This window comes from Pieris napi, chromosome 4 (genome assembly GCF_905475465.1).
Source record: "Pieris napi chromosome 4, ilPieNapi1.2, whole genome shotgun sequence".
In the NCBI taxonomy this organism is placed as follows: Eukaryota; Metazoa; Arthropoda; class Insecta; order Lepidoptera; family Pieridae; genus Pieris; species Pieris napi.
Window position 1 is genome coordinate 10,089,825 of NC_062237.1, and position 22,272 is coordinate 10,112,096.

The 22,272-nt window shown below is 33.3% G+C and overlaps 3 protein-coding genes across 7 annotated transcripts in view; 1 reads left to right on the forward strand and 2 right to left on the reverse strand.

Moving 5' to 3' along the window:
* Positions 1 to 3,314: 3,314 nt before the first annotated feature.
* On the reverse strand, positions 3,315 to 5,120 carry LOC125048900. Its single transcript, XM_047647854.1, has one exon. The coding sequence runs from the start codon at positions 5,103 to 5,105 to the stop codon at positions 3,315 to 3,317; it is 1,791 nt and encodes a 596-aa protein (XP_047503810.1). The 5' UTR covers positions 5,106 to 5,120.
* A 3,156-nt stretch (positions 5,121 to 8,276) lies between these two features.
* LOC125048790 (bifunctional coenzyme A synthase) lies at positions 8,277 to 16,734 on the reverse strand. Of its 4 annotated transcripts, none has more exons than XM_047647672.1 (10): positions 16,070 to 16,734; positions 15,837 to 16,003; positions 15,358 to 15,535; positions 14,783 to 14,959; positions 14,161 to 14,309; positions 13,641 to 13,838; positions 12,457 to 12,545; positions 12,135 to 12,300; positions 11,433 to 11,615; positions 8,277 to 10,699 (listed from the first exon to the last, which is right to left on the reverse strand). In XM_047647672.1, the coding sequence occupies exons 1-10, from the start codon at positions 16,158 to 16,160 to the stop codon at positions 10,514 to 10,516; spliced, it is 1,584 nt and encodes a 527-aa protein (XP_047503628.1). In that variant the 5' UTR covers positions 16,161 to 16,734; the 3' UTR covers positions 8,277 to 10,513. The 4 variants fall into 4 exon arrangements, with proteins under 4 accessions (XP_047503628.1, XP_047503631.1, XP_047503630.1 ...); XM_047647675.1 differs by having other exon boundaries at positions 16,562 to 16,733; XM_047647674.1 differs by having other exon boundaries at positions 16,439 to 16,733.
* A 425-nt stretch (positions 16,735 to 17,159) lies between these two features.
* Positions 17,160 to 22,272, forward strand: part of LOC125048791 (autophagy-related protein 101) — a 60,333-nt gene continuing 55,220 nt past the window's right edge. Inside the window, exons 1-4 of one of the 2 annotated variants that reach the window (XM_047647676.1) lie at positions 17,160 to 17,390; positions 17,591 to 17,703; positions 18,207 to 18,435; positions 21,650 to 21,773. In XM_047647676.1, the coding sequence (XP_047503632.1) occupies positions 17,307 to 17,390; positions 17,591 to 17,703; positions 18,207 to 18,435; positions 21,650 to 21,773 (550 nt within the window). In that variant the 5' untranslated portion in view covers positions 17,160 to 17,306. The remainder of the gene's footprint in view (positions 17,391 to 17,590; positions 17,704 to 18,206; positions 18,436 to 21,649; positions 21,774 to 22,272) is intronic. The other variant, XM_047647677.1, reaches the window with a different exon arrangement.

Genomic DNA, 22,272 nt, shown 5'->3' on the forward strand with positions numbered 1-22,272 from the left:
TATCTAAATCGTGATCGTCATCATCAGCATTATCCTTATTTTCTTCCTCTGTAAAAAACAAGTTAAACAATGAAGGTCTGAAAAAACTAAAAAGATACAAATAATATGAGAAACGAAAATAATTTACCTGATTGTTCTTCCAGCGACTCACTGACAAAACCCGGTAATTGATCTCCATCGAACCAATGAAAATCATATTTACCATCTTGTAGTGTCCAGCCATTGTTTTCGGGGTTGAAAATATTTATCATCTTCATACTTGCATTGTTCCAAAGCTAGCCCGTCGAAACTGTTGCCAAAGCTCACTTTTACAAGGTGGTAAGTTACTGGCATCGATGTTTCTTAAATTCTTTCGATTGAATTCTTCATTTATATCAGATACCATGTATCTAAATGATAAACAACTGTAGTCTGGCAGCATCTACATCAATTATTCCAGGAAAATTGTAAACATCACAGATAAATTTTTGTATTATGTTGAATACACGTTCTTCTTCATCTACATCACCAACAAAATCCAACGTACCAAAACGGTGAAATGCTTTGTTGGTACTCTTCATTTTTCTTCAAAATATTAAACGGCTTTTGCTTGCCCTTTTTGAATAATATTAATTTTTCAAGTAATTTTCATGGCTTTAACAGCGCAGTCGGTCTCACTCAGTCTCATGCGCGTAGATAATGCTCTCTCACTCATAGAGATATTAAAATTTAGTTTAGGGGATGATTGGCCCCTTGGATCGGTCTGTCTTCTTGTCAAAGCTTTTAAAATAGTTGTCGGATGAACATATATAAAAATGGAGCGTCAGAATTTACGTGAAGTTGACTAATTATTTTGAGACCCTTAAAGCGTCTGTTAAGCAATATGGCCGACGGAAAGTGTCTGGGAGTATTGACAATTTATTTTTAACTATACACTCGAAAACATATATAAAAATCAGCCATGAGAATTTACGTGAAGTAAGTAATGTTTTTGTGTACCTTAATTACCTGATACCTGGAAATTGGCCGTTTGACCAAGCTAGCAGGTAGGCGTACGATCATAGTACATACTTACACTACCCAATCGTCCACATTTCATCCGTCAGAAAATACGTGATGTCTGGCGGCCCTGGGATCTTGGACCAGTAGAGTACTTTAGTTAAAACAGACCTCAGTGAAATACTAGTCGTGGTTGTAAGCGATTTTTGTAGTTTACATAATGTACAAAATGGCATTTATAACTCTAAGCATAAATATAATGGCGTTAATTTTGATTTAAGATAAATAATAATCATTTATTCTTATATTTTTTTTAATTACTTTACATAAAAGAAAACGATATGACGGTAAGTTTTTATTCACGAAGGAAAATTACGTATGTTTGTAAATTGTCAAAATGACAAGTAACGAAACACGTCACTTGCGCAGTAAAAACAATATTTAGATTAGTTTAATGACAGTCAGAGCATAATGAGTTAGATATGAGACCTTATTCGTGTACATCAGAATTACCACCAATAACTATCTTTTAGACTTTACATAATTTGTTAAGTTATATTTAGATTAATGCTTATGTAGTTGCGTAATCTAAGATGTGCGTTTATTTCTTTAATTATGCGCTTAAGCTTATGAATGGTTGTCATTTGATGTAGGTATGTAATAATTGTTTAATTGTACCCACCTATATATTAAAATAAGTATAGAGAAAAATATAAAAAACAAAATCACTAAATGTGTTATCACTCGCTTCGTGTTTTACTAGACTGATTGTTATTTCGAAGATAATTATTGTATCCCTTTCAAAGGTTATGTCTTGGTATCTCTTGTTATGCATATAAAAGTTTACTGAAACTTTAAAGCTGCGTATAAATTAAGCGCGGCAGCCGCGCGAGCCAATGTTCGACCAGAGTTGACCTTCATTTGCCGCGCGAGCCAATATGAAGATATAAATTTAGTTGGACGTGACTGCCGCGCGCGGCAGGCGATCGATCACAAACAGACCGCGGCAGATAGTCAGACCAGTTCACTCTTGTAAGTATGGACGCGCGTGGTCGGGCGGCTGCCACTTTCATTGTGATTCACCATCTTATTTGTAAAAAAAATAAAAGAAAAATAAATATTTGTTTATTTAATTTTTCAAATGTAAACTGAACTTTATTGACTATAATGACTCCTTTTCCAGTCTTTGATTATTTAATTGCATGTAATTAATTATTTGCATGCAATCAAAAACTATTTTTAATAATGCCAGAGAAGTATAACTTCTTACGCGCGTACATAAGTACACGCACCCATTTTTTGTATGTAATTAATATATAATTGTTATATTAACTAATATAACTTATAACTTTATAAGTTATAGCTTTGTCATCAATATTTAAATCCAACTTTATATATGTACAACTGTATATGTACGCACCCTTTTTTACGTATTCGCCGCGCGAGCCAAATCACTAAAACTATAACCGTCCCAACTGCGCGCGAGCCAACGACTGCAGCTCCTTTGATGCGGTCTCAAAAACCGACATCGAGCGGATCGACCCGCGGCACGTTCGAGCGCGGCAATGTTCGAGTCGCCGCGCGCGGCGATCCCGTCTACATAGAGCGCGGCCGCCGCGCGCGCCAATGTTCGATGGTTTGCCGCGCTTAATTTGTACGCAGCTTAAGTTGTGATGTTTGCCAAACAACTAATACTCTGGTCTAGGACACAATGTGATCTGTTAAAATAAATTATCAATGAGCGACATAACAACGAAATGGATAAATAAGAGTAGAAGGGGCACAGAAAACACGCTGCAAATATAAGCGTGAACTAAATGAAGCTGAGTTCTCAGTCAAAAATTCGCCTACAGCCATTCCAATCTTATTTATGTGTTTAGTTGCAAATAAAGTTAAAATATACATGTTTATTTACGTCTTTATTACCTAATAAATTGCTTTAATGTTTCCAATTTGTTTAATTAATCAAATTAAAAATATGTACCTCCTATCTGTGGTCAACGTTGCTTCCACTTTAGAGGAAGAGCTTTACAATAAAATTATTCATTTGCCTAATTCCGAGGTTACTAAATTATGGTGGTACAAACTGAGGTGAGACAGATTATGGAGAACGAACGAAATAAATCATATGAAAATAGCTACTCATATGATTTCTACTTAAATTTATCTAAATTTTGATTCATTATGTTTTTCACTGCATATTTAAAATGACTAGGTTTATTGTAACTTGGAAGAGCCTTGGAGGCGTCTAATAATAAAGCAACAATAGAATATTCTTTATTTAATTCCAAACAAACTAACATAATTATGAATCCTAAAAAAAATATTTTATTTATTTAATTTTTTTTAAAGCAACGTATGATACCTATTAACCACTCGACGCAAAAGATCACAGTGCATACAACCAAAACCATACAATATCCCTGAAATATACCTTTCAGATCAATCATTGATAGCGGCTTAATTGGTGCTCCTTCTTTTATATCATCAAATCTGTAATCAATCCACTTGTTAATCAAACCACCTTCGATCATCATTTGCATGTATTTATTCAATCGAACAGTCATCGGCGAATGTTTATGCATTATCATCTGCAAGTAATGGCTGTGTATTCTGTCCTGTCTTGCAATGTGAAGATATTGCTCTCCGTTGTTTAAGAAATTTCGTTCTAGGAAACGGCCCAAAGCACAATCCACCAAACAAAATCTTTGACTGTCATTCTTCATACGCTCAGGACAAATGAACATATTTTGTACAGGAACCACTTTGCTGTTGATTCTTTTAAACTTCTCCTCGGTGTCCGGTAGTACAACATCCGGGGATAATATCCCTTCTATTGCGTAACCCTTCTCTAAAATATCGTCAAATGTATCAACTTCTTTTCCCTTCTTATACACTGAGAAGAATGAAATTATCGCCGCCTGTGAGGAAAAGTTTAGTACAAAAAAGCTCCAGATTGCAATTCCAAGAAATATTCGGAAAGAACCACGCCTCGGTGGTTTGTGAACACTTATAGAAAGCACAGTTCTAAATGAATTAACGAAATCCTTACCGATTTGATCGAATGAAAATCTTCGTGACTGCTCTATGTTAAAGATAATAAATACTATCCAAGTACATAAGAAACACAGCAAAAATTCGATTATCATTTTTATATTGTTTTTAAATAACTTTAGATCGAACACAACAGTTTCGAAACCCGCCCGATGCGACATAAAGCAGACGCCACTGTCTTGTAAAGGTACAGTATTATCTAACTCAACAACCATCACGTCAAACTGATACATGGGTAAAAGAACTAAATCCTTCTTTCTTTGTGTGAATGAAACAAATTCCTGCATGTTTGTAATATAATCAAAGTCATGCTTCCACGTAGGTTCATTCATCGTTAAGTCAATGGAGAAAATCATGAGTTTTGACAGTGCATTCCAAATTTGACCATCTCTTTTATGAAGTGTGTACGTACCATTGTCTGCCTTAATATTGAGAAATGGATCCAGTTCAATTGCAAAACTATTCATGCTGTAATTATGATAGTTGGCGCTTTTATCCTCAAATAGAATAAGCTTTTTAACTGCTTCTAGGTTTTTATAACTGAGAATAGAAGTACTAAAGCTTAAGCATGTACCAAGGTTGTTAGTTCGAAGTTTTGAATATATAGAAACATTGTGGCAGCCTTGTTCGCAAATCAAGCCATCCAAATCGCTTATTGGCATAGTAATCTTTTTGACAGTCCAACACCCAAAAATATGATCTAATTCAAACGAGCTACTGGTGTAAGGATTAAAATATGATATATAGGTAGTCTCCTGCATGTCATCAAAGTGTATTATAACAACATTAATGGCCTTAAAATACCAAAAAGCGTAAAACATTTGAGCCATAGAAACTGTATCGTATGAAGATTGATAAACTAGGATAATATAAGCAAGTGGGTGCCAATATGGTAGTGTTACAACTTTAAATAGTGCTGATTCGAATTCGTTTCTTGATTGACAACTAAAAACTATATAATTTGATGGATATGGGACGACATCTTCAATTTGTTCGTCTTCTTTATTAATATCGGTTAAAGTAAATGTAACAGGTAGATGTTTGAGTTTCGAATAAAATTGATCAGGAATCATCCCTATAAGGAGAAATGTGTGACGGCCGTTGTACACGAAATTTTCTTTAATAATTGTGGTCTGCAAAATAAAAGTTATTTTAAAGTACAGACGCTCTTTTTGGAATATCTTCCGTGTAAGTGGAAAAAAATGTGTGAGTGCATTAAACAGTTACGGATTTAACCGACAAATTTTCTTTAAATACAGGCTTGGTATTTTCTTTAATAAAAACATTGCAAATGTTCAAATTCATTGCACGGTTCAGGACCGTGGTTCATCGATATTTATTTATATAGGTACTTACTAAGATATCAATTTTATTATCTTCATGATTATTTGTGAATATCTCAAACCCGCACCCAACACTGATTATCGTAAAGAATATTCCTATTTTTAAGTTCATCGTCCACACGGCCACCTGTAGGTATATAATCTTTATGATTCGTGAGTCGAGTCATTTACAATAAGGTTCATCATATAAATGTACAGGACATAAGTACTGCTATTACAAATCAATCAAATTAAGGATTTGATTTGACTACATCAAGTATATGAAATAGATATGTTATAGTTACCGACAGAGCATTGTTGGCTTAGTGGCTTCAGGATGCGACCTTCAAACCTATGATCATGCGTTAGGATTATGGCTCTGCACTAAAGGATTTATTTTCTTTATTAATACCGTGAAGGTAAACATCGTGAGGATTTTGGTATGTCTTTGCTCCAAATCCACGATATATACAGGCATAGAAGTTCACCAGTCACATCAATAAATAAAAAGATCAATTAATCGGACGCATTCTGCGACGAACAAACACAACTAAATAGGTACGGTCAAGAAAACTGGAAAGTACTTCAGTTATAAAAAAAATAATACGGTAATTTCGATTATATGTACATACATATAATCAAGTAAATTACGATACGTAAACTGAAAAAATAAATAATAATACTAATACTACTGAAAAGTATTCTAGAAATATCTACTGCATATGATAACTTGGTGGTCAGTCGCTCCAAGCAGAGTGGATGGTAAAATGCCAGGACAAATGAAGTTAAACAATGACACTGTGGCAAAGGACAGGAAGACGCAGACTGTAGAAAAGATAGAATTACTATATTTAACGAAGTAGCAGGAGTAAAGGTTCTTAAAAAAAGGTTCGGTTAGGTGAAATTAGATCAAACATTACTATGGTAGGGGAGCCCAAGAGGGGATTTCGGGATTTACTAAAGCGCGGCAGATTAATATATAGGGGGATACCTTGTACCCAGTTAAGTACCTCCACAAAACATGAGGCCCATATATAAGGCCGCCCGTGAAGGAGACAGGATCAGATTAGTAAAAAAAATTGACCATCAGAAATTCCCGAGCGCGTCAGATTAAGGTAGGGTGAGTTAATTACATCCTACAAAGTGTATATTCCACTAATCTGACAATTTGAGAGTGACGTAAAAAAAGGGGAGGGCAACAAAGTTGTAAAAAAAACGTCATTTCGACATTCTCGAGCGTAGCTAATTTTTTTTTTATTTTGAAGGAAATAATTCAAGAATAATGAAAAATATATAATCTGACGATTTCCGTAAGCCGAAATAACAAAAATTCGTCGATAAAGTTAAATGCGTGCAGCTGCGTGATGCCTACATTTCCTTAAACCGATCGGAATCTACTAAACGGCGTTCTAAATATTTCCCTCAAAATTACATTTCCTGTGAATTTGAACCGATTCGGACCGATAGATTTTGAGAAATTTTGAAAAATCTTAAAAAAATAAGAATTTTTTTTTTTAAAGTGTTTTCTTTATCGATCAATTTCAAAAACTAATCCGCCTTTGAGCTTGAAAAACCCCGTCGATCGCCACCAAGCTGGTCAAAAGCGGTTGATTCATTCGAGAGATATCGTGAACGAAAGAAACCCGAAAAAGTCTTTTTTCGGGATTACTCCGAAATTTGTGGTTTGATCAATTAAAAAAATGCTAAATTACTAATGCATAAAACTGCGTCGAATGCCGTCAACCGCGTGAAAATTGCTTGATCCATTCAAAAGTTGTTGCGGTTTGAAAATTCCAAAAATAGCGTTCTATGAAACTTCTATCAGACTTTCGAGCTGGGAGAGCTCAAATGCATAGAAATATTATTTCTTTGAACTCAGCGAACTTAAATTATCAATTTTAAGCGCCCAGGAATGGAATTAGCGGGAAGTTGCAGGGATGGCCTTTAAGGTGAACCGTTTTTCTAATTTTTTTTTATCAGATCAGGCGAATCCTTCTAGATAATCGTCAGATTATGAGACAGTACGTTTAGAACATAAAGATGAACCACATAATATATCTTAATCTGACGCGCTTGAGTATTTCAAAATTGCGATTTTTTTTGCAAATTATGAAAGTGGCCATGGGTTTGCGTCCCATCGAAATCGTCAGATTAGTGAATGAGAGCTTTTTTTGGTGCACTTAACACTCCCTTAGAAAATCTGACGCGCTCGATAATTTTTTTTTTTCATTTTCAACTCTTAAATACAACCACCCGCATCATGCAAACGATCAGATTAACATACGTACATTATTAAAAATACGTAGGGCATTGATGCTATCAATATCTGACGCGCTCGAGGATGTCCATGCAACAGTTTTTTTTTACATATTTAACAATCTATAGCCGCTTCCCCCACCGATGAAAAGATATATATCATATAACATTTTTTTCTTCTTATCACCTAAGCTTTGCATCCCAATAGGTCTCTACGACGCTCGAGTAAATCCCCATTTAGCATCGTGGGCTCCCCTACCATAGTATAATTTTCCACGTACGTTGTTTGAAAAGAATTTGTTCTCTAAAGAAATTCTTTTATTTTAATCTATTTTATTGTACTACTTTACTTAATAGTATATATAGCATAACATGAAAAAGTATATAAATTACTGTTATTTGAGTGGCTTAATGATTCTATAGATTTACTAATCATTTATTCAGATTTGGATAGACATTCACTCTACGTAATAACCTTTTCTTTGGGAGCAATATGGCACTCATAGAGTTACCTTTCAGAGAGTTTATTTGATTCAAGTGTCTAGACTCATAGAGTATTAAACGAATAGCCTCGCAAGAATTGGGTTCAATTCTCGAGTCTTTTTTGGAGTTGTAGGCACAGAACACAACAGACGCAATATAAAGAGTAAATAAATTGAGATGCAATAAATAAAATATACTTTATTAAAACAAAACAATGATTTCCTAATCTAAGACTAATTATATAACAAACATTTACCCTTACACATAATTATTTAATATCACACGTATTGTCTGTTTTTATAGCCAAACACAGCGTACCTCAGACAAGTACCGTGTCAAACACGGCGGGAAAGAATATAAAATGGAAGTCAAACGATGCCGCGTTTCGTTATCGACCATCGACACATACAAATCTTTCCGTGTGACCGACAAATTCATTCCGTGAATATTGGCGTCTAGTATATATTATAAAATTTTGTCTGTGGCACCCTCAACGTCTGTTAATATAAACTAAACCGAATAAACAGCAAAATATACAAAAACGTAAAATACAAATTCATCAATAACCTCTAATAAACAAGTAACTCAAGAAAAAATCATGATGCCGTCAATTGCCCATCAGTATTCGTACAAATTAGTTAATTATCCCTTGTGATCACTATCACTAAGTTTGTATTTTTTAAACGATAACATGCAACTATTACATCGAACGTGTACACGTGTACTTCTGTAACTCCTAGTGATTTCGACTTTAATAATTTTCTGTTGTGCGTTAAGGTTGAGGTTATATTGTGTATCGAAATTGTAAAAAAAATTGATCACCGGCTGGATAGAGCAAATATGTCTGCGTGTAACTGCCAAAGCGCTGTAATATTTTAGATACAGTCAAAACTGTTTACGACGACATCGTTTAGAACAACATACCGGTTATATTGACCAAAACAAAGGTCCCGGCTGATTTCTATTGGTACGTACTTTATAACATCATCGGCTGTTACGACTATCGGTTTTTACGACCAAATATGAGTATTCCCTTAGATGTCGTTATAATAGATTTTGACTGTATCTACAAATCTCTCTACTCTATAGGTATGTTAACTAAAGCTGGCGGCTTCAACACATTTACACTTTGTGCTTGTGTAGTGTCTGTGAATAAGCGCGAGACGTGATGTCAAACTGAAATACAATCATAAATACATCATGAATAGACTGTCCGTCGTGTATGAGTGGACTAAAATGTATAGCATGGCAAAAAAATCATATTTTGAAACATACTGTATGTGAAATTGCATTAGTGTAAGTACTGTGAACCCGCCAGCTTTCGATAACCGACCTATATCTATGTATAGGTTAATGTCACCACCCTTATGATTGAGCACCAGTACCCCTTCTTAGTAACTCTCCATAAATTATTGGCTAAATTCAATATCGCTCGAAATGATCTTGATTTATTACAAAAATGGGGAACAACGTAGATATGCTTCAAGTTAGCTTATGCTAAGCAAAGATGGCGCAATTTTCTAAAGATTAATAGTTACTGTTATAAAATAATGAGATTTAATAATAATAATAATATAATAAGTAGTTTGTACAAAGTAGTAGTTAAAAAGATTTCAAAATTTCTTGGTTGATGCCTGTTATTTCAGATATCTAAAATTTAAAATTCTCGTGTCACAATGTTCGTTCCCATACTCCTCCGAAACGCGTCGACCGATTCTTATGAATTTTTTTATGCATATTCAGTACAGATACAACATACAAAAAAAAAACAGAAAAACCTAAAAAGTTTTCATTCCGGAAAACTGAACAATCTCTGGGGTAGCACAGCAAATAGTTCCTTGTTGTTATGTACTAAAAAGGTTGGCTAAGTAAAATCACATTATGGAGAGAGAGAGAAGTTCGCGGGGGCAGTATGTTATAAAACAATAATTTCTTATGCAAATTGCGCCATCTATCCTTGGTATTAGGGAGCGTTCAAGTATTACTTCACGCAATTTTTGCCCCCCCCCCCCCCATATAACGTGGCGTAACATTTTTCTATACCCAATAGTAAAACGTTTCGTGACCACCCAGTTACTTTTTATACCTTAAAGTTACTATTATGTGGTGTAAAGTACTGGAAAGTCGAAAATAATATTAACAATAACGCGTAATTCAATCCCCGCCCCGCATCGTAACGTTTCACAAAATGACCCCCCCCCCAAAATTTCGTTATGTATTACTTGAACGTTCCTTTAGCTAACTTGACACATATCGGCCTAATCTCTTCCCAATTATTTGACGTTATTACATGGTACTTGGGCGGGTCCGGCTATCGTAAAAACGAAATTTTCAACTGGAAATCCTGTTTTTCCTCTAATAATTTATTGCCAAAACGGTATGCCGCTACGTCCCTAAAGTTGGAATCAAAATATCAAAAATCACAGATATTTCTGCAATTCGTCCCACGCTTTATCGATCTGTTGCTGCGTGAATTCATAACTCCAGTACGGACTGAACACAACATTTGCTTGGGACACTTGTTCATAGTTTGTTGGTTGTGCTTCAACCCGTTTCTTCGCCTCCTCTTCGGACAAATTATTTCTTTCTTGAAGTCTACGAATCGCCTGAAATTGACGTTTTTTTTAAACTATAGAATAGAAAATGAAATAAACAATTTTTGTCAAGACTAATAATAATGATTCAGTACCGCTACAATCCTTTTTGGGCATTCGTTTCTTTAATAATTTATTTATTTTTTATGTTACAGGAGGTAGACGGGCAGGAGGCCCACCTGATGTTAAGTGATACCGCCGCCCATGGACACTCGCACTGCCAGAAGGCTCGCTAGCGCGCTGCCGGCCTTTTGAGAATTGGTACGCTCTTTTGTTGAAGGACCCTAACTCCTAAGTCGAATTGGTTCGGAAATACTTTAGTGGGCAGCTGGTTCCACATAGTGGTGGTGCGCATTTACCATGGAGTGTTCAGAGGAGTTGTTCGGAAATACCTGCAGCTGAGTTTCATCATCGGACGTCAAGGCAAAATACAAAATACCACCAATACGACAGTTTTTGCCGCTCCCCACCATATGGAACCAGCTACCCACTGAAGTATTTCCGAACCAATTAGACAAAGGGTCTCCATATGAGCGTGGCAATTCTTAAAAGGCCGACAACGCACTTCCGAGCCTTCTGGCAGAGTGAGTGTCCATGAGCGGTTTCACTTATCAACAGGTGAGTCTCCTGCCCGGTTGCCCCCAAAAAAAATCCCAACGAACTATGTGAGTTATGGAATGGGGTATATCTGCATTACACATTTGATGGACATACAAACAAACTACTGAGCCATAACTCTATATACCTCTTTCGGTGGTACAATAACGGCCCATAGTTGATGGCAGTACCGGAACCATTTCGCTTGTATCATAACTGCAGCTTCCATAACAACTACTTTATGTCCCTGCTCTCCTAGTACTTTGATTCTGTTTTGAGCCTCCTCAATAATAAACGGCCATACTGTTTGGTTTAATTTCTTTAGTTTTTCCTGGAATATATTCAAATTTTAACACAAGTTGAAATAATAATAATAATAAAAACTTTATTTATGACAAAAGGGTTGTGACAGAATTCATATATCGCTAGTCCCCACACTAGGGAGGCCTTTTGTTGTGAGTAACTAGAAAACAATTATTACATGGTACATGTTTAAAACAGTTAAAAAAAAAAATAACCATAAATTTAGTGTTACAAATAAAGAATGAGTGAATGAGTGAGTGTGTGAATGAGTGAGTGTGTGAATGGGTGTGTATGTATTTGAGAGTGTACCTGAAAGTTGTTATGATCATGCCCTGTGTCTGTGTTAGTTTATGAAAACTCAAAGTCATACCAAGATATGTAGTAATGCCTCTTTAGATTCGAAATCCAATTTGGCTAGTGTAGTTTCTATGTGACTTACTAGTTTATATCTGGATAGTTTAACGATCTCAGAATCCATAGATTTGGAAATTTTGTTATAAAGGAAGGGGCCCCTAAATGCGTGTAGAAAATAAGAATGTAATCTTACCGTATCACTAAAAACAATCTCCCCCAACTTCTTCCTATCTATCTCGCCTGTCGCTGTTATAATATCATTACCGAAAGTTTCGGCAAGTGTTCTATTTAGTGGCAACCCCGGCTTGTATAAATCATGTGCTATTAAATCACAGTTTACAATGGCGGCACCTTTTAACCTGAAAAATTAAAAAATACGTACTAACAAATTATAAAGCAAAATTTAATCTATTATCATCGATCTTAAATCCTGAATAAAAGACAAATTTAATTTGGTCGCATTATATTACAATAAAATTGTCTGTGCAAAATAGAGTAAATTGTCATAAACTTACTTAAGCTTTTCTGTAATATTACTTTTTCCACTCGCAATACCTCCTGCCAATCCAATCACATACGGAGTAACTGGGATATTTGAATTAGGCTAAAAATAATTTAACAAAACATATAATATATTTGTTAGTCATATATATGTATTATTCCACGTTTATTGAGTTTGGCTAATGAAAGAAGATTACGAAAAAGCGCGGCAAATAAAAAAAAAATAGTGTGGTATCCCTAAAAGTTTGATATATTTTGTGGATTAAACTTACTTGATACTCGTTTTCTTTTATTATTTTTTACATTGATAGTAACTGTATTTCTATGAAGTTAAATACTATACGTATTTAGTCTTTTACTATTGATACTTAAAATGACTAGCATTGCAAGGAAAACAAACTATATTTATTATGAAACTTTATTCAGAATAATCAAATCTGAAAGAAACGAAAGAAACGAAATATTCTATCAAATAAAACAAAGTTGAGGCTATTATACCTGTTAACTTTTCGAAAAAAATATATAATAGAAAAATGAGTAATTGCATGAAGTATCAAGACAATAAATCACACTAACCTAAGAAATTCAATGACATTCTGTGTTGCCATCCGAAAGTTTTCAAATAATTCAATTATCTTCTTTCATTAGCCAGACTCTATGAAGCACGGACAAGTATCTGGTCACCCACAACACAGGATTGTCCCAAGTATGGGGACCAGCGTCTGATTAGGTACCATATAATTTTGACAATTTTAAATGAATGAAAAAAAAAATTGGTTGTTTGTAAAGTAGGTTTACGATCGAGATGTTTACGTGATAACGTCTTATTGGTGATATAAGTTTTTGGGAAGTAAGGAATTAATAAAGATAACAATTTTTTCAAATTTTAAATTACATCTATCGTTTTATTCACACTTTTGATGATAAATTTCGGGTGTAAAATGACAAGTTTACTTATTCGACTATGATATACATTTTTCTTCATACATTCACGGAATGACTGGCAGCGCTCGAGATGAGACGGGAGATCGGTCCGTCTCTCTCTCGTTATACCTGCGATCGCGCTCGTGAGGTTTTGGTGTGACACAAGTTTCTGAACATGTCACCCGACTAAAACGATTTTAAAGACGTTATCACGTCAAAAAGATTCAAATAGAAATAAAAATTACGTTTACGGCTATTAAACTCCCTTAATTACCTTTGGAGGTTTCAGCATTGTACCCAATAGTCGCATTCTTTGATTGCTGGAACTTAATTTGGCATCTTCCTCTGACGAATGCTGGTCATCATGTGCCAATTCAATCACATGCATGTCTAGCTCTCTAATGCCATTCTCTTTTCTCTTCTCATTAATTTTAACACCACCCCTGTATGTTTCTTCACTAAGTACAATCATCTACAATAGAAAATATACCTATATACAGCGATTGCCAAAGATCAAGACCCATATGTCAACATCCAATACACAGTACAGAGTTTATTGCCAGTTCTTTTCTTCCGTTCTACGCCCTTGATTTGAGAACTGGCAGTAAATGTAATATTAGAAGCAATTCATATATAAATATATAATTTTTTTGACGTTCATAAGTGTACATTGTGTTACACATAGAAACAAAATTCCATTGGTACAACGCCATGATTCGAACGCTGAGGGTCGCTTAAGCCACAAGGACCACACTGTTTTAAAGTGATAAATTTATTTAAAAAAATAGTCTTACTTCAAATCTAGGATCATCCTTTGTTGGTCCATACATGTCCTGTATAGCTAGGACATTGTATTCCAAATCTGGATTTATATCAGTGAGGAAATCCTTTACAGCCTTGATTCTTACTTCAACTGGCTGTATTAGTTCCCATAATATCTTTGCTGAAATATAATTGTTTTTTAACCAACTAAAATTGCAGACTTCTCCATGGCTATAAGTATGTAAGAAATCCCAATTGGCAGATTATTAACGTTCTCTAAGTATCTTTGCACATAATCCACATGGAAAACTAATGGGGAATAATACTAATAATTCTCTGTGATCATATAATAGTTTATGATCTACTTATCTGTCTATATAGATTAATGTGTAAAGAAAACAGAATTCGATAGTGGCAACTTCATTCTGTTAATTTTGTGTCACGGTGCGCGCGCATCGTAAAATTTCACTCTCATAAATTTTTCATAAAGTGTCTAAAGAAGTATAACTTCAAAAAAAAGAAAAAGAGTCCTAGTAAATTGGATTGGGGGCTTTGTCTAAGGGTCTTATACTTTATATTTGGCATCCATATACATACATGTAAGGTATGTACGTAGTTAGTATTTCTATTTATATTATTTATATATAGCCTTACATTGAATCATATTAACATCCGTGACACCAACTGTGACATGTTTTGTTGCCCTCAAGGCAGCTTGTGTTAGAAGTATCTTATGGCCATTGTGAAGACGATCAAATGTACCACCAAGAGCTACATATTCATAAGTCTTCACTGGCTCACCTTTCATACTTTCAATTTCATTTTCAGTCTCTAAAATTAAATTATATTTTTGTTAATACAGTATAGAATCACAAAGCCATAGCATGCACTAGTAAATTTTTAGGCTATAGAACTTCTGTGAAGATAATGCCTAAAAAGAAATATCAGTGTAATAAAGAAATGTCCCAGGAATTTCACACACTATATTTGTAATTTTTGCTGTTTAATGTTTGGTTAATTTATTTAATTTTTGTAAGAACAATTTCTTTATTGAGTAGCTCAAACTCATAGTTTGCACATTGCAAATTTATAATTTTTTTTCCATTACATCATTGATAGGTTGTAGGTTAAGTATTAATATGTAGGTGTTCTTTTTTTAAATAACATATGTAGTAAATAATTGCATAGGCTATAATGTTACTGTTAATAAATAGATATATTACATTTACCAATAGTTAGCAGTTGGCATCCAGGTCTTATATTTGACACAAGTTCTTTAAGATTTTGATTTTCTATTCTACTATCAGTCAATATCATATCAATAGGATGATTTGTTTGGAGTTTTTTAAAACCCTCCAAAGGTTTTAATATCAATCTTATATCTAGGTTTGCATTTTGTGTCGCAGTCTGAAAATGGAATTTTATAGAATAAGATAGATTAAAACAATTTTTAATATTTCTGTAAAAGATAGAACAAATGATAATTTGAAATCAATATACATTTATATTTGTTACAGAAGTATATAGTATTAAATTTTCTTAAATAAATTAACTCAATTAACCAACAAACAAACTTTGCTATAAATGCTTAGTGTTTGTTAGTTAGTTATAATGATATATTTCCTTATGTATATGATAATTCAGTATTTTATTTATTTTTTATTTGCAGAATAATAATATCATGAGTACTACATAAAATCATAAATACCTTTGAATATATATCAATAATTTGCTTGTTAATTACTGATAAATTATTATGTACCCCAATATATTTGATGTAAAGTATATTTTTTACAAGTCTTGATGATTTCAAACATAGTTTCAAAGATTTTGCAGTGTTTGAGACAAATAATAGAGCATTTGAAGCCATTAGATCTAAAAAAAAGAGTTAAGATATACCAAAATTTCAACAATAATTATTTATCAATAGTTATAACCTACCTGTATTTGAATTCATTTTTGTAAAATAGTAGGATAATGAAATAGATAGTAACACTACCGCTATGGCAAAGCTAAGTAAACTGTTACACATATTTATACATAGTTTATCATTATGGTAACCAAAACTGACTCAAACTAGTAATCTTATGTGCATTTGAATTGCAAAATGTACTCACTTCGTTCCTTGAAACTCACTTTGTACTTTGAACAGATTAAATATAAAATGAGAAACAAAAATCACTTGGATGTGTACTGATAACGTTTTTAAGTATTGTACGGCTATCAACTTTATACTCGTTATTTTATTACTTTTAAATGATAGTTCGTGATTGGTAACATTTTTTTTATCAATTAAGACCTTCCACGTACTATTTACTCTTTCCAGTTTCCAGGACCTAATTATATTATTTTTAATATATTGGCCATTCGTTGTTCAAATGCTTAATAAAGTCTTATCTAGACAATAAACGTTATAAATTATAATATAAACACCTAGTATGGCTGCAAGCTTTTACGTGTCTAAACCCTTTAATTAATAACAATATTGTAGTCGATTATTTGGTATTATCAAATTCATTTGAGTTTTTATTACTTAATTTACTGTATATTAATAAAATAAAAAATAGTTTTTAGTCTCATCTCATCACAGATTACTACAAAACTCAATCAGCAGAATTCAGGAATGAGGAATGTCAAAACTCAAAAGACAAATATTTTATATAATACTGTATCATTTTTTAATTTGTGTATTAACGCACATATCGTGACCCACAGGCGAAATACATGTTATTTAGAATTATTTAACAAGAAAAGGTACAACAATTATCATCAATTATAATATCTTAAGTTTTTCAATTTTTATTGCAAGGTTATAGTCATCCGCGATTATTTGTCATAATCCACTGCTTGCATCTAAAAGCCATAGCAAAATCAAGTAAATTAAAAAAAATGATTATATTTCATATTATTAGTATTTGTAGATATTATACATTTTAGTATAGTATTTCAAAACCTTCCTCCAATCATGAATTTGTTGTTTTTAATTATCTGTTGATAATTATCTGTTGTAGATAATATAATGAAAACATTTTCAACTAGCAACACTGAGTTTAAGAGAAGTGGAACAAAATTTTACTTCGATTGTTTGCAAATAAATAATTTTCTTGCTTTATAAATAATTTCCAAACGGAAAATTGTAAAGGTTAACTATCATTATTACATCCTTTTTTTAAATTTAATGGGAAACCTGCATACTAAAACAGAGGAAAGAAACAAGCTATCTATTCACACATCCCGCGACGGCCAAGCATTTACAAGTCAGGTAATCTGCGATCAAATCGAAAACTTGCTAATGTCATTCACAGCTGAACATTCAACATACGTAATCTACAAAATGCTTTGTTGTTGATGACTATGTGATTGCTTACTTGCAAAAAATTAACAACAAACGTTTGGGTCGATACTGACGTTTGCGTGTTGATTGTTTTGGAAAGTGTTTGCAGTTTGTTTGTTTGTGTTTAGTTCAGCTTGTCGCATTTTGTGGGCAACCTCAGTGGACGCTCCTACCTAAGCGTAACCAGCAACCATTCGGCGTACAGTACTTCTCGGCCTTGGTCACGAGTATCTAGACGAAGGTTAGTGTTGTGTATCATTAATATTCTATTGCAAGGGCACATTATTACATATGTACGTTGAGCATGGCATTTTCGTATTATTATTTCGTCATATATTATTGAATTCATTAGCATAGCCGTTATTTAAATTAAATAATGAAGTTCACTTTTTATAACTGATTTTTTCACTCAAGAGACACTTGAAAGTAAATTTATTTTTATATCTTTTATGTATTGGCTACTATGCATGTTTTTGAGTATGCAATTACCATAGTGAAATTATCTAAATAGCGGAGGTAGAAACGAAATTGAAGATAAAAGGAGAGAATTAATTTTTCAATTAAATAAACATAATATTTTATTTATAGAATACATTGCCAAATTGTATTTTGTGCGTAGATTAGATATCTGCGCACAAAACTGTCAAAAAGTTTGATTTTAATGAGAACTTAGTGTTCATTGTTGTATCCTTGCTTCTTGCTAGCTGTTTATTGCTTCCATTTATTTATAGCATAAGTTTTCAGGTGGCACGATTCTACATTAAATAATCCTCTTGAAGCTTGTAAAACTGCTTGGCCGGTTGCCCATAAAGAGTCAATATTTCTCCCAGAATTCCCCATCACAACTGATCTCTTGAAGAAAGACTTTGAAGTAGTTCAAACAATTGCTAAAGGTGCATTTGGAGAGGTATTTAAAGTGAGAAAGGTCTCTGAAAATAAGGAGTATGCTTTAAAAGTTCTGAGCAAGTCACAGGTTAGTAACTAAAAATAATTTACATAATTAATTTCATAAATAAAATATTGAGCAACACTAAAATGCTACTAGCCATGCCCCATGGTTTCACCCACATTAAGTTGGTTGTAGTGTGATGTTATATAGCGCGCAGCCCTCCTTGATAGTAAAGAACAAAAAGATGTTTTAATTTGAACCTAGTTCCCAGGGTTAGCACATTCTAATATACAGTTAAGCATTTGAAATAATTGGCAAGTTAGAATTAAGAACTGACATTTTATAGATTATAGAAAATCATGTAATATCTATGATTTATAAAATTGAAATCAACAATATAAATATTACAAAATTAGTAATTTAAAGATGCTTCATTTTTTTGTAACATCGTTTTAATTATTAGTTTAAAACTTGTTAGATAAAGATAGAAAATTATTTATCAATGCAGTTGTGTTTCATGATATAATTATCAAATAAAGCCTTAAAACAATAGCAGATAAAAAAAATTGGTTTAGTTCAAGTGGCACTCTAAAAAAGCCAGTTAATCTATGTTTGATAAACAAAGGTACTCCCTTGACCTATTTTTATATATGCCCAATATTTGGCTCAATGCCAGCCGTTTCCTCATTCCTACAGTTAAAACTCCTGAATTTGGTTATTTTTAACCTCCCACGTCAAAAAGAGGAGTGTTTTTAGTTTTTAAATGTAACATAGTAATTAACAAAATTTAATACGGAAGTTATTTCTCTTTTGGAGCCACTGATTGATATTCTTATAATTGTTATGTAAATTAAACTTAAGCTTATCATCGCTACACTATATCCAATAATTATTTAAAATTTATTCAAGGTCTTACAGTATTATCTTTAAGCTATTTTTAGACAAAATTAAATTAATTTTAATATAATACTATTTCATGATTGACTTCAATTTGCTTTAGGTCTGTATTTTGATTAGAATAAAAATAATAAACATAATTAGTTGAGATTTAAATACTAATCAGTCAATTCAGTTGGTAGCATGAGTTCTGAAAGTTGTGTTGTGTGTGTGTCATGACAATAAGCCGAACACCGGAGCTTTTCACAACTTAATACCTCGATAATCAGACATTCAAACGTTGCTCGAAAATACGATATCTAGGCACAGTGATTGATGAAAAGGGTTACCATAGCATCGAAATCCGTTGTAGAATTGAACAAGTGCGGAGCGCCTTTTCAAAACTAAAAAAGTACCTTGTGACAAGCGCCTAAATATACAGCTAAGACCGCGATGTTACGTCTTCTCTGTGCTCTACGGCGTAGAGTCTTAGACGCTGACAGAGACTATGTCGAAAAAATTTGAAGCGTTCGAGATATGGGTTTATCGACGTATGCTTAAAATAACTTGGACATACCGCATACGAAATACAACCGTGCTGGACAGAATGCAGAAGAACAAGGCATTGCTTATGACGGTTAAGAAAAGGAAACTTGAGTATTTCGGACACGTTTCACGTAACACCAGAAAATACGAGCTCTTTCAACCAATACATGGCAAAGTGGCATATAGAGGGAGACCTGGCTGAAGACGCACGTTTGGTTGAAACACTTTAGACAATGGTTTGGTCAAAGCACCAAGTCATTGTTTAGAAGCGCGGCATCCAAAATTGGCCATGATGTTCGCCAACCTTCGCAAGGAGATGGCCCTATTAGAAGAAGAAAATAATAATAATTGTACATTTAAAATAAAATATAAATATTGTATGTCAAGCTTATAATATATAGAAACTTTAATCATATTCTTCTGTGACTTTAAAAATATTTATAAAAAAGTTTTTTAACATTTGTAGTTCTAAATGTTAATATTTCGATATAATTTCTTTGTTTTTATATTACCATTATGATTTTAATCCATAAATTACAAATTGCAAATCTTACAGGTTATTTAAGAAATGTGCCATTTGTATTAATTTAAAACACAAAATTAAGTAGGACACTAGGTCATTGTCGTACGACATTAAGATAATTTGACTGTATAATACATTCATTAACATTATGAGTGTTTGTTTGATATCAATATACCTGTCTGTTTTAAAATACATCACCTTATACACTGCATACATTTTGGTACTATTTTTTATTTATTTATTATATATGCATGATATCAAACTGGACACAGTTTTTCTGTCCACCAGGACGTCGAACATTATTATAACCATTAAAATTGTACGTAAAACGTCACAAACCAATTGAAACATTGACGCTCCACAGTTAGCCGACGCAAGAAACCTGTTCATGACGAGAATTCTCATTCGAATACAGGATGTATTCCTATATTCCAATAAGGATTAAATGAAGATGATGTCTGATTAGCATAATTTTTGCTATGCATATTTTATAATTGTTTGATTTATATATTCAATCATTTTATAATCACCCTTCCGTTTCCAAGACAACATGTGTTATTTAATCAGGAATAGAAATGGAACCTCATACTTTAAATGCAATATTTCGGTAGAAACTATAAAAATATTGGTCAAGATACTAGTGTTTCCCATTGTTTTGATACGGCGCTGAAACTTGGACTGTGCGAGCATCCGAAAGGAGGATATGTGCTCTTGAAATGTGTGGATAGAGGATTCCCTGGACGACGAAAAGAACGAATTTGTGAATTCTTAGTCAACTACGAGTGATGTCCCGTCTTTCTTCGGTGTGTTACCAAAACAGCCTGATCTTCTTTGGCCTTAGTAATACACAGGCGCTAAGGCTTGCCGAAGAGACAGAGGAATGGAGAAAGATATGCAACACAAAAACGACCTTCAGTAATGCTTATAGCTATAATATGTTAGCTAAAATATGCGATCCAAAACATTGCATTGGCTTTGAATAATTATCAGACCACATTGTACAGTTTGTGACTTTATTTATTTATTTATAAAAGCTTGTCAACGTTCGGCACACTCATACATTGATAAAAGAAAAATAAAATAAAATTTTTAATGTGTCACGCATTTACAGGCAAACATAGCATAAAGGAAATAATAAAAAGAAATTAAGCAAAACAATAATATAATTTAAATAAACATTAAACGAAAATCGCTCTTAAAGTGTGAGGGGAGCAACTATGGATATCCTTTCCTTGGTTATCCTTTTAACTTATGGATTATTCTTCAAAACAAGCAAGATACTTTTTCCCCGTTCATTCAAGTATATAAAGCAGTCATTGAGAGATACACAATGAAGTATATTTTCTATTCCAGTTGGTTCATGACAGAGCAGTGTGCCAAGTTAAGGAAGAGGCGAAGATCCAGTCCGTTGTTGGCCATCACCAATTTATAGCTGAAGCAGTATCACGGTGGCAGACAAAGAAGAGACTTTATATTGGTAAGTGAACTTTTAATAGAATGTTACTCTATAATGTCTGATGTTTCTGGTGTAAAATCGCTGGTCAGCTATCATCCACAAACGTTTATTAGACTTAGGGTCTGTCACCAGTTCTTTGACAGCCTTTTGACAGTGCAAGCGTCCATGGGCGGCGGCACAACTTACTTACTTAACTATAACTTTAGTATACGTATTTATTAAATCTACTAAGAAAGTACCAGGTGTCCAAATTTTTTAACGAATATTTTAGGTATCTTATTATATTGTCTGTGATACAAAACAGATGCAAAATAATAAGAGTCGTCTTTTGTCAAATTAATTAATTGTCACTTTTATTAATTAGCTAATTAGCCGTAAATATGAGTTAATAATCTGGTATCTTTAAAATATGGGTCGTAAATAGAATAGTTGAAAGTTCATTCTGAACACACAGGAGTACCGTGATAAGCATAATTTTAATTGTTTATCGTGTGCGAGATGCCCACAAGTTTCCTTGGAA

What these genes read in the sequence shown, in the direction of transcription:
- LOC125048900 (XM_047647854.1), bottom strand. Translation starts at nt 5,105, where the DNA reads ATGATTCCTGATCAATTTTATTCGAAACTCAAACATCTACCTGTTACA.
- LOC125048790 (XM_047647672.1), bottom strand. Translation starts at nt 16,160, where the DNA reads ATGTGTAACAGTTTACTTAGCTTTGCCATAGCGGTAGTGTTACTATCT. An exon ending in TTATTGATATATATTCAAAG is followed by an intron (nt 15,536 to 15,836) that starts GTATTTATGATT and finishes TTCCATTTTCAG; the next exon opens with ACTGCGACACAAAATGCAAA. An exon ending in AGGATGATCCTAGATTTGAA is followed by an intron (nt 13,839 to 14,160) that starts GTAAGACTATTT and finishes TTTCTATTGTAG; the next exon opens with ATGATTGTACTTAGTGAAGA.